A 13,322-nucleotide genomic window follows, 5' to 3' on the forward strand; every position below is an offset into this window, starting at 1 on the left:
GGGTGGATAGTCTTCGCCGACTCCGTCCACACCTTTGGGAACACCTAGAAAAGGATTCCCCTAGGTAAGCCCCCCCCCCCATTGAGAACCCCCACACTCGGGACGGATAGGACTCCACCAGGGTGCTACAGACCCCCCTATAGAGGATAAGTAGGGTAAGAAGGTGGATAGTACAGAACTTAGTTTGAGAAGATGTGCCATACTGAGTCCAAAGAAAGAAGACTCTGTATTGATCTTTAGATTAAGAAGATGTGCCATACTGAGTCTAAAGAAAAAAGACTCCGTATTGATCTTTTAACACCTATGCTTGCTAGCAGAGGAGTTAAGGTTACTCCCAGTCAGATGGAACATTTTATACAAGAAATACGTCCATGCTTTTCTGAGGAAGGAAAGGTGCCGGAAAGGTAAATGTAGAGGCATGGGAGAAGGTAGGCCCAAGGAGCCTTATCCTTAACCCCACTGCAGCCTTTCCACCCCGGGAAAGTGCAGGATTGGCAAGCTCTCCCTGGGGTGATAGATCAGGACTCAGGTAATAGCAGAAAGCGCCAATCCTACTCTTAAAATGGATACAAGAGAGCATTTCAGGTTTTTCTTTTTAATGCCTGCTTTTAAAAAATAAAAAAGGGGGAATTTGCCGGGAGCCGGTCCATCCTTGCTGTTTCAAGGGACCTGCCATATATGGCATACGGTTCTTAATATGTTTGCTCACCTTCTTGGCGCTGTGTTTTAACCAAAGTCACCTCTCCGAGAAAGGTTGAATCCCCAGGTAGGGATTTTCCCCTGAAGTTAGGGAGGGAATAAAACCCCTCAACTAAGTGCCAGGTGGGTAATTAATCCCTTTAACTACGAACAATCATGCTTAAACTACATAATCTTTTCTCCCTGGAATGGAGATAAGAAACGCCCTAACCTTTGTAATAGAGATTGATAGGATTGAGTCAACTGGTATAAATACAGTTGTAACAAGACAGAAACACTCAGAACTTAGAACAGAATCAAGAAGACAGAACCTACACGGAGCCTAGAGACAGAAGAACTTCGCTGGAGAGAGCATGCCGGAGGATCCTGGACAGGGACTGGCCTCGGAGCCTAGAGACAGAGCCTAGCGGGAGAACATGGCAAGGGATCCTGGACTGAACCTGACTACAGAGATTGGCAGGAGAACCTGACTGGAACCTGGACACTGAACCTGACTGGAGAGCCTGGACAGAACCTGGCTGGAGAACCTAGCGAGGGAACATGGCTACAGAACCTCGCTGGAGAACCTGAGCAGAACCTCTCTGGAAATCGAGACCAGAACTTGGCTGGAGATCCTGGCTAGGCTGCTGATCAACTGAACCCTGTCTCCGTGTCCTTCCTTCTTCGCTGACTCCGTCTACACCTTTGGGAACCCCTGGACCTGCTGGGGTTCGACCCCGGCATATGGCGCCCGAACAGGGTTCCGCCCCACACTCGGGACGGATCGGACTCCACCGTGTAGGAAGGAGGTGGATAGTCTTCGCCGACTCCGTCCACACCTTTGGGAACCCCTGGAACAGGATTCCCCTAGGTAAGCGCCCCGCACTCGGGACGGATAGGACTCCACCATAGGAAAAGGGTGGATAGTCTTCGCCGACTCCGTCCACACCTTTGGGAACACCTAGAAAAGGATTCCCCTAGGTAAGCCCCCCCCCCCCCATTGAGAACCCCCACACTCGGGACGGATAGGACTCCACCAGGGTGCTACAGACCCCCCTATAGAGGATAAGTAGGGTAAGAAGGTGGATAGTACAGAACTTAGTTTGAGAAGATGTGCCATACTGAGTCCAAAGAAAGAAGACTCTGTATTGATCTTTAGATTAAGAAGATGTGCCATACTGAGTCTAAAGAAAAAAGACTCCGTATTGATCTTTTAACACCTATGCTTGCTAGCAGAGGAGTTAAGGTTACTCCCAGTCAGATGGAACATTTTATACAAGAAATACGTCCATGCTTTTCTGAGGAAGGAAAGGTGCCGGAAAGGTAAATGTAGAGGCATGGGAGAAGGTAGGCCCAAGGAGCCTTATCCTTAACCCCACTGCAGCCTTTCCACCCCGGGAAAGTGCAGGATTGGCAAGCTCTCCCTGGGGTGATAGATCAGGACTCAGGTAATAGCAGAAAGTGCCAATCCTACTCTTAAAATGGATACAAGAGAGCATTTCAGGTTTTTCTTTTTAATGCCTGCTTTTAAAAAATAAAAAAGGGGGAATTTGCCGGGAGCCGGTCCATCCTTGCTGTTTCAAGGGACCTGCCATATATGGCATACGGTTCTTAATATGTTTGCTCACCTTCTTGGCGCTGTGTTTTAACCAAAGTCACCTCTCCGAGAAAGGTTGAATCCCCAGGTAGGGATTTTCCCCTGAAGTTAGGGAGGGAATAAAACCCCTCAACTAAGTGCCAGGTGGGTAATTAATCCCTTTAACTACGAACAATCATGCTTAAACTACATAATCTTTTCTCCCTGGAATGGAGATAAGAAACGCCCTAACCTTTGTAATAGAGATTGATAGGATTGAGTCAACTGGTATAAATACAGTTGTAACAAGACAGAAACACTCAGAACTTAGAACAGAATCAAGAAGACAGAACCTACACGGAGCCTAGAGACAGAAGAACTTCGCTGGAGAGAGCATGCCGGAGGATCCTGGACAGGGACTGGCCTCGGAGCCTAGAGACAGAGCCTAGCGGGAGAACATGGCAAGGGATCCTGGACTGAACCTGACTACAGAGATTGGCAGGAGAACCTGACTGGAACCTGGACACTGAACCTGACTGGAGAGCCTGGACAGAACCTGGCTGGAGAACCTAGCGAGGGAACATGGCTACAGAACCTCGCTGGAGATCCGAAGCAGAACCTCTCTGGAAATCGAGACCAGAACTTGGCTGGAGATCCTGGCTAGGCTGCTGATCAACTGAACCCTGTCTCCGTGTCCTTCCTTCTTCGCCGACTCCGTCTACGCCTTTGGGGAACCCCTGGACCTGCTGGGGTTCGACCCCGGCATACTGCAAGTTAGATTCATTCTGCTGCTTAGAGATCTTTTAATAGTGCTCTTTATGCAGTGTGATACAGGATGGATTTGGTCCTAGCCACTCTTGGTCACACTGATCAGTGCAGCTGAGAGAATATGATACTCATGGGAAAATTCACCAGAAGCCAAGATGGTGTAGAAACGAAGGTAGACATTGTTTGGAGACAGTCTCTCCCTGGGTCTCTCACTTCTCTGCATGCCTTGTGAGCAGAGACACTGATGGCCTTTGTTCCATATTATCTTTCCAATGATGTTTGTCTAGTGGACAGCCTTATTAAAAATGTTGGTTTCCTAAGCTCACAATTCTTAACAAAAGATTTTTTGCTTACACCTCTGCTTCATTTTTAGACCATGTTCTCCTGGCAGTGCCCTGGGTTCGAACTTAGTTTGGAATCCATTTCTTAATTTTAGAATCACTCAGGTCACTAGGGACATTTCCTACTTTCTCCTTATAGAAGGTGAGAACGTTGCTAAGCTTTCTGCCACTACACAACTAGGATCCCCTCCCAGATTTCCATGTATAGTCTGTTCAAGGCAACTTAGGCTTGCTTAACATACCCTTCAATATCCTCCCGGCCTTCATTCATTGCCTGGTTTCAAAGCTACTTTCCCATTTTTCTGTATTTACTATATCCCCTTCCTATTGCTGTATAACAAATTACCACCAAAACTTAGCAACTTAAAATAAATAATATTTACATATTAATGTATCTGTGGGTCAGTTTGGTTGGATGCCTCTGACTCAGGATCTCTCCCAAGGCTGTAAATAAGGTGTCAGCCAGAGCTGCAGTCATCTAAATGCTCAGCTGGGGAAAGATCCGCTCCCAGTCTCACACACAGCTGTTGGCAGAACACAGAGCATCCACTCCCAAGCTCCCTTGTGTGAACTGTTGGCAGGCTCCAGGCCCTTGCTGGCTGTTGGCCAGAAACATCCGTTCCTTTTGATGTGGGCCTTTCCCACAATATGGCCACTTGTTTCTTCAGAGCAAGAAGACAAAAGAGATGCAAGTCACACCAGCCTTTCTGTAAACTATTCCGGTGGTTAGAAGTGAGTCTCTACGTCCAATCTGCATTCAAGGGGAAGGGCCTGTATAAGAGGATGATTACCCAGAGAGAGGGATCCTTAGTGGTCATTGCAGAGCCTGCCTGCCATGTTGGGAAATTAAGTCCCTCCATTTGAGGAGTATATTTTCTAAAAGGAAGAGAGGGGAGGACTAAAGGCTTCAAAATATTATAAAATCAAATGCTACTCCATGAATGGTCTATCACAATTAATTGACCATTTTAGGAAGGGAAAGATGGGTTTGAGTTGTTACAAAAGATTTTGTGGGTAAATTATAACTCTCTCTGGTCAGAAATTTTAGGAAGAATAATTTGTCAGCTGTATTATCAATGTCCTGAAGAGCTAAGCACCTAATGGCAGGGAGTGCAGAAGGCCATCTTGGTGACCTAGGTACTGATCTTCAGATGTTTCTTGATTTGGTGCCCAAACAGTAAAAATAGAGTGAAATATCAGAAAACATTCTGAGAATAGAGATTGAGAAGAACATTTTGAGTGACAAGAACGTTTTGAGTGATTTGATAAGTGAGAGGAGGAATGGGCCAGGGATCATGGGGATGTCTTACATATTTTATTTCTTTGGATCCAATCAGTACCCACACGAGATTGGTATCTTTTGCACCATTTTATAGAAGAGGAGAGCACAACAGCTACCAGCTAAAGAACTTGCCACTATCATGCAGCCATAACATTGTTCTTTCTGTTTGAGGGCCCTGATCTCTCCAGCCACAAAGCCCATGCTCTGTTTGTGTGTGCTGCTCTGTGGCCCTGTATTGGAGAGGCCAGGGATGGGGAACATAACAGAATCATAAAGCCGTCTACTCGTGTAGCATACTCCAGGCACTGTGATGAGTACTCTGAATTTATCACTACTGGAAATTCTCCCACCAGATTTAGGAAGAAGCTGCTGTTATTTCCACTTTAGAGATGAGCAAATGATGTTAAAAGAGACTAAGTGGCCTCACATGACAAAACTAGGGCACACAGAAGTCAACTGACAGCAAATGGAGAGGGAGGCCTTTGCAGAGAAGGGGGTACTGTGCTGAAAACCATCTGGATGGTTGGCACAGATTTAGGAATTTTAAACATTAAAGTGTTAGTTTGAGGTCTTTTCTTCTCTAGATAAAAAGCAACTCTCTCCTATTCATTCACAGAACTGAGTCTGAAAATATACATAACCAAATTCAAATCCGATAAACAAATGCCAACACAAACTGCATAATTAAGGCTATTTTTATGATTAGCACCATTTAGTTTCCCTGAATTTACCAGAGCAAACATTGCTACAGCAAAAATTACTGCTAATGGTTGAGCCTAACAACAAGAGAAAATCCCCCAAAGGGTCACTTGGGCCCCAGCTACAGCTGTGCTTCACTGTATTTCTTACTTGAAAGCTGAGAATTAGCAGGAAAATTAGGCTCTGCCATGCTATGCAGATGTAGCTATGACTATTAATTTATTCAGCAAACATTTCTTTAGTGCCTCCTATGTGCCAAGCAGTGTGCTAGTCACCCTGGCATTGCAGGAATAAACCCTACCCAGCATTCTCAAATAGCCAATTTTTATGAGTGATATAAGACATGTAGCAGAAACATAAAGGGTTGAATTAGAAGAGTCTTAAGGCTGCAGCTTCATAGGATGTGCTAAGTAGATGGATATTTACTTCTGATCACTGGGGTAGGAGGGGATCCAGTTACATGAGGAGAACAGAGGCCTGGATGTTTTCTGGGATAGAAGCTGGTATCTACTCCAAAACCAGGAATATAAGAAGATGAGCAAGTTTACGGGATAGAGACATTTTACTTCAGAAATGACTGACCGATTTGCTTATAAAAGACTCTAGTGGCGAGGTCGTTTAGGACATTATATTAGCAGATGTCCGGATGTGAGATAGATTGGAGAGCTTTAGCATGTTGCTGTTACAGTATTAGTACCAGCAGCAGCAACAAGCTGCAATTGCTCATTTTGAGCACCTACCATGTGCTGGACTTTCACAAACACTTTACAGGCGCCATCTGATTTAATCTCATGACAACCTTGTTATCACAGAGCCAGGATTTGAACATAGGCCTGGGAAACTTCAAAACCAAGATTCTTTCATTGGTCGCCATTTAACTACCTCACCAACATAACAGATCTGTCTGTTCCTCTGTACAACCCCGGCTGAGATCCTCAGCCTTCCTGGGTGTTAGGGCTCTAGTGTGTCTACTTGCTTCTGCCCCCACCAGTCAAAAGTTACATGTTTACTAAGAGGCAGAACAGCTCTACTTATTATTATAAATGTGTATTTTAATGAAATATCTAACTCTGTAAGTAATATGAGTGTAAAGGAAGTGTGTCTGTGAAAATGAGATAAAATGCTTAGGGAAGATTCAGTAAAGCCTGGTAGCTCAAGAAAATTAGATGTGAGAAGGAAATGTAAGAGATATAAACCATAGACACCTAGCGGAATGTTACACTCATTCTGCCTTGCAAATAGGGTTTTTGTCCACTTTAAGACACTGCAGTAATTCTACAGACTGTACGCTGTAGTTCTGGTTTACATAAGAAAGAGTGCGTGAAACATCAGTCAGCCGGTCCGTAAGCTAAATCTTTTGAAGGAGATTTCTATGCTCTTGCCCAGGGTGAGCATGTTATGAGAGAAAAGAAGAGGATAAGAACTTTGGAGCTCATCAGAGACACTCTTCAAATCTTCAAAGTGAATTGAATGATAATGTTCAAAGATGTGGAAGGGGAATCTCAACACAACAGGATTATACACTAGGGTTTTGGCTGGGGAAATATGAAAGGAATGTATTTCTGTTTTTTTATCTGCAGAGCTTTAGCTCATGTAGACTGCAGGCAGCATCGCATAGGAAAAAGAGCATGGGCTTTGGAATATGTTAGATGTAGCTTCAAGCACACAATTGAATGTCTAACCTTGGGTAAAGTCTCTGAGTCTCAGTTTCCTCAAATTAAGATGGCATAGTAATAACCTATATTCAGTTTTTAAGAAGTGTACAGTGTCAGGCACACAGTAAGTTATAAAAATAATTGTTATTAAGTTTTTGCCCCCTTTTTTTTGGGGGGGGGCTATTAAAAAGTATAAGCTAACAAGCAAGAAGGCAAACAAGGAGATGAAAAGGAACATGTACTGTCCCTTCACTCCTTACACGAAGAACTATTCTTGCCTCATTTAAAGTGTACTTGCAAGCTGGGACAAAGAACTCTTCAAGAGTCTGTTTATGAAAGATGTTGAAACTGGCTAGAAATAAAGATAAGGAACTGGATGCCGATGGAATACTTTGTTGTAGCAGTTGCTTTTTTCTACATCATTGTCCATCATCTTTTGTAAACTTCAGATTCAGTCCAATCTAATTTTGAGGTTTATGGAATTCTGCTGACATATCATTCTATGTAATTTATTTCACTTGCAGATTTACCGTAAAAGTAATGCCCATTTTCAAAGTAGATAAAAGAATCAGATGCACACATTATTCTTAGTCTACTAGATGTAACTGTTAAACTCCTAGATGTTTGAGGTTCTGTAGTAAATGCCTCCTTTATTCTAAAGCTGGTTCGGGATGGGAACAGTAACTGATTGGTGAGGGAGAACAGCAACATGAGTTTTTAAACTCTCTATCCAGAGCCTCTAATAATTAATTCATATAATCAAGACAGTAAAAGACATATCTGATCCTCAGCATGCTTATAAGACTAATTAGAAAGAGCAATCTTAGTAAATAAAAAGATGAAATGAAAAATAAAAAGTATTTTAGCAGAGTTGCAGGTAATTTGGATATTGAGACAGAAAATTGGCGAAGTCAAAAAATAAAAGAATCAAGAGGAAGACTTCTTAATAACGTACGTTTATGAAGATAATGTACATTTCAACTCTTATGTTTAAAATGTGCTACATCATTGTCAGACTTTAAATTTAGCTTAAGATTTTATTGAGTCACTCATGATATTCATCACATTGATGATATAGAAGTAAATTTTATATACCTGGTTTAGGCCTTCATAATAAAAGTGTGGCTGTGCTGCTAGTTATAATTATAGGGTTAAAAACAAGCACAGCGTTTTATGTCTCTAAATCAAAACTCTCAGCAAGGTGTCTTGAGATTGTGCACGTACCAGCCCTGCTACATTCCTACTGATTAACATCAGCTGGATTTATAAAGTTTCTATTGGTTCTAAATACATATAGAAATTGGAGGTGAATTAATTTACAGACTATCACAGAAAAAAAAAAACACCCCGTATCAAATCTGGAGTAAGAGTTCTGTTAAGATTTGTAGGATCTAATTATACCAACAAGTGGGAGCTCTCTGGAACCAACCAGCCCCACTCTTCAGCTACCTTTCCTGTCGGGGCCTAGGACACTGGGAATGGTAGTTATAGCTTGGACTTTCTAAACACTGGTTTCTGATGAGTCCTAGACTTCCAGGTACTTTTATACAAATGCCACCCCAGTCAAGGTCTTCCTGATAACAACCGCTGTGTGGGAAGTAGAGTCTGAAGAATGCCAAGACAGTTTGTTCATTGTGAACAATGGCACTCGGATTCCTTACTAGAAATTGTGTCTACTTCTGGGCTCCGTGATTTAAGAGGAATGTGGGAAACTTAGAATCAGAATACAGGTTCAGAGATAATCACAGAGACGGAGACCCATGAGAATTCTGCAGTTGTTTTACCTCAAAAGGAGAAGTCGGAACGGCAGTTTAATAGTGATCTTCCAGACGTGAGGAATTATTACATTGAGGTTCATGATCATATTTCCTTCATATGCAAACATAGTGAAAGAAATGGAGTTTCAGCTCTAGCAAGAGCATAGCACAGAACCAAAAGAAAAAAAGAAAAAAGCAATCAGATGCTAAAAGCCTATTTAACCAAAGGAATAGATCACTCACTACACTGTTTATGAAAGTTTTTTTAAAGGCAATATGACTTCTTATCTGTTTTATGTTTTAGATGGGACTACCTGAAGGAGCAAAGATGGATTAAATGAACCTTGTTCTTTGTTGAATCAGTGATTTATCTTTCAATTATATCATAAGCTATAGATCTCAAACAGTTATTTTGAATTAGCATCTCATAGCCCGATGTTGCCAGGAGCAGAGCTACCTTTTAATATTAAGCAAGTTAGTGGTGAGGAGGAACATTTATCCCAGGGTCATGAACTCAGATACCTTAGGGACCTGCGGATATCATGAAGGAGGGAAGGTAAGAGCATGGAACAATATGGAGTTACAGAAGTTGTGGTGTATTAGAAAGTGTGTGACCCAGCCAAAAGGGGTAACTATTGCTGACTCTGGCTAATTGTTATCATGTTATAATGTGCTTTCTCAAGAAAAACTGGAAACCTAGAATATTATGTGAATTTTTTTTTTTTTAGCATTGACGAAATGCTAAGATTTATCATAGTACTCTGCAGGCAAAACAATACACTCATGTGGACTGTAAATTTAGAAACCTTGGGGTTATCCTTTAGGTCAGTAGTTAACCACATTAGCTAAATAAATGAGACAGAATGATTGCATTCTACAGCTTAGGTGAATTCATCTACTACACTTTTGTAGGATTTAATTAAGGTCCCTTTCAATTCTATGAATCTTTTGATCTCCCCTTCCTTTTTCCGCGCGCCTAGTATCCGGTGACTTATTCACATGGGCGATGAGAATTTAAAGGAGTTATTTTATTTAATAAAACCATCAAATACTTAGATTAAGAGCAATTCTTGTTGCTATACTAGAGATGCTGATGATGACAGTAGCTTTTCAGAAATGCACTTATACATGGCATAGACATGTCACTTTGAGTTTTTGAACTAACATTTGTTTATAACATCGGCTGCATGAGGCATGCTTGACTTAAAAGCCTACTTACACTTTTACCACTTTATTTCTCTTTTATAAAAACTATTTTCAAATCACCCGTCTCTCCCTGGGTGAGGGCAGCTAGAGTTCTGAAACCCCCTTCCTTCCAGACAGGAGACTATGCCACCGATGAAGAGGAGGATGAGGAGGGGCCCACCCTTCCCGGCAGTGATATGGCCATTGAAGTCTTCGAGCTGCCCGAGAACGAGGACATGTTTTCTCCATCAGACCTGGACACCACCAAGCTCAGTCACAAGTTCAAAGAGGTAAGCTGCTGGTCCACAAAGTACTTTTTATAGCTGTCCATTTCATTATTAAGTATGTATTCTTGTTTGAAAAATGTAGTAAGATTTATCAGTTTTCATAATAGAGCCTTTTCATAAAGAATTATCTTGAATCACATTGAATTTCAAGGTAAAATTTAAGTGGCTCTTGCTCTACAATCATTAATTTAAACCCTTGTTATTTGTCATAGTGACAGCTTACAACTTGCCTATTCCATAATTTCAAGCTGTAGCTTAAATGTGCAGTTTTCATGATAAGTTCATGTTATATTTTTTCAGTTTTATAGGAGTTTGGGGACCTGGTGATAAGCTTTCCTCTAAGACAGTGGTTTTAAGAAGTTGGGTGTGTTTTTTTCCTTTTCCTAAGATAGATAAGGTCCCAACAGCAGTTAGATGATATAACCAAATGGTTTAATTGAAGAAAGTAGTGAATGAACTCCAAGACCTAAAAGAGAAATAGTGGTGAATGTGTCCACAGGCAATTTATTCTTCATTGTTTTAGGGAACATCCTCCATTGTGAAGACAAGTACAGTATGTTATTATTTACAGCCTCTCCAAATAATCATGAAGCACTGAGGCTCGAAAACCACTGTTCTGTGGTTTCAAGTCTGTTAGGGACTTGACCACTTGTGGGGGCGGGGTTGGGGGGGGGTAGGGGAATGTAGTCCTATACTTGAAAAGTAAATTTGATAATTGCAGATTTGTGATTACTGATTTTATTTGTAGTTTCTAATTTTCATTTGGAATTTTTAATTTTGCTATATCATAAATAGGTCAAGTTTATACATTCTGATGTTGTGCTTTATATACCTAAAATGTTGACTTACCTTTTTAATTCCTATGACAAAATTTACATCTTTGAGACCATTATCAAGGTGAATATACTTTTCAAGTATAAGTTTTTATGTAAAAACAAACAAACCAACAAACTTAAGTTCATTTTAGAGTTTTGGAAAATACAAAATTACATAAATATAAAAAATCTCTCATAATCCCAATGTTGTGGTATTTGGGATTATATAATATAGAGTGTGTTAAATTCCTACTCTTTATATTTAAATTTGTAGTGTTAGGATTTTCCCACGTCACCAAATGTCCTTCCATAACGAATGCTTCTTCACTATTTCATCTTACGGATTTTTCATGATTTATCTTTCTAATTCCTTTTTGGGGGAATATTTTCTTTACTTCCAGGTCTTCTTATGATTATTATTATTAAAAGTAAAATTGCAGTAAATACCTTTGCACTTGTCTTTAGGATAATTTCTCACACTGGAATTATTAAATCAAAGAATATGAATATTTGGGGGACTTGGGATATTTAATGTGAAATTGAACCAGAATGGCTTTTTTGGTTGATGTAGAAATGTACTTATGAGTTGAGAGTGCCCATTCCTTTCCACCCATTATTATTAGTCAGGTTGAACCATTTTCATTTATATAGACCACAGCATCGCTTCTCGGCCTTTTGGCTAAGATCAAGTGTATATAGACCACAGAGTCCTTGAGGCAAAATACAGGGATTTTTCATATGATTTATAACTATTCCTAGTTCTAAATCAGGTGTGACTGTCTCAGTACAACAAAGTACACTATTCTGTAATGTTCACAAAACTCAGAATTCCCTTACATACAGCAGTGACTATCTTAGGACCATTTCTCATAAGGGATTTCTAGAATAACTGACATCCTCAAACCAAATACCACATCATTTCACTTCTAATTTATTGATTTTCTTTTGTTTTATATTTAGCATTAACATATTTGGGAGATTGCCATTGAGTATCAACTACATGGCACTCTTCCATAGCATCTGTATCTCATACAGTGCCACTGTTAGTTTTAACTTTGGTTAGGTGATTATGATACAGGTCCAAATACTGTATAGCATCAGATATTTTTCATAAGATTATGCACAAAACCTGGGATGGAGGTGGGTAGTCATGCTTATTGGAATCTGTACAAAGTCTCACATTACAGAGGCTTCTCTTAATTACATTATTTCAAGTAAAAGTACATGTCATGCTATTTGGGCAAAGCACTTTACACTGACATCTCAATCAGTCCTGCTTTTGGCCTATTCTATATCTTCCCTAGTAGACTCTAAGCTCCTCTGGCTTTGTTCACTGTTGTATCCTCAGCCTTTGCACAGTCCTGGGAAGATAGTGATTAAATATTTGGTGACTGAATGCTATTAAGCATATACTGGAAATTTTTGTGTACAACAGGACAAGTACCTTAGCTTAATTTTTTCAAATAGTTAACAAGATGGCTCACACTTTTCTTAAACACTGATTTACCCCTTTCCCTCTTGTTGGAGGTTCAGCATTATTAGCTACTGAATTTGTGTGTTTACACTCTGGACTGCTTTTGGCCTTCATATTCTGTTCCATTTTCTCATTCTTTGCTGAAGTATTATTAGAATATGTATTAAACATTGTTGGAATAATTCAGGTCTATCTAACTTCAGATATTCCTTTACTTTTCAACTTATTCAAGAAAACATATGAATCACTTTATTAATTCCCTTGGGGGAAAAAACTTCTCTGTAATTTTGATTGTAATTACATTAACCTAGTAAATTAACTTGCAGAAAACTGGCATTTTTATCACTTTGACATTTTTAATCCCAGCTTATGGAATATAACTGTTTAATTCAAGTCTTTTTTTTTTCTGACCTCTAAAATTTATAGTCCCCTTATTAGTTACATAAGTGCCCACCTGTAACAGAAAGTCTTCACTAGAGTGGATTAACCAAAAGCTGCCACAAAGGTTATATTCACTTTGATATAAGTTAACAAGGTTTCTTTACTTTTCTATTTTCAGAAATGACTTTAATAAGAGACTTAATGACTTGCATAAGGTAGAAATTACTGTTCCCTGAAAGTTTGTCATTACTCAGCTATAAAACCATCTGTGCCTTCGTGGAGGAAGATTTTAAGTACCTTTTATAATGGTTAATACTCTACCCAAGGTTTCAGATTTTTCTTGGGCCAATTTTGATATATTTGCATTTCTCAAAAATACATTTCAAATGTACTTCCTAGGCATTCATATTTCTTAACATATTTT

At 40.1% G+C, this 13,322-nt stretch overlaps 1 protein-coding gene and 1 pseudogene across 14 annotated transcripts in view; both read left to right on the top strand.

The window, feature by feature from the left end:
* PPP1R9A (protein phosphatase 1 regulatory subunit 9A) overlaps positions 1 to 13,322 on the top strand; it is a 260,733-nt gene that overhangs the window by 186,106 nt on the left and 61,305 nt on the right. For all 14 annotated transcript variants that reach the window (XM_059712351.1, XM_059712355.1, XM_059712356.1 and 11 more), the window contains one exon: positions 10,076 to 10,231. In XM_059712351.1, the coding sequence (XP_059568334.1) occupies positions 10,076 to 10,231 (156 nt within the window). The remainder of the gene's footprint in view (positions 1 to 10,075; positions 10,232 to 13,322) is intronic.
* Positions 11,703 to 11,851, top strand: LOC132211645 (U2 spliceosomal RNA; annotated as a pseudogene).

Source organism: Myotis daubentonii, chromosome 10, assembly GCF_963259705.1.
Source record: "Myotis daubentonii chromosome 10, mMyoDau2.1, whole genome shotgun sequence".
Lineage (NCBI taxonomy): Eukaryota > Metazoa > Chordata > Mammalia > Chiroptera > Vespertilionidae > Myotis > Myotis daubentonii.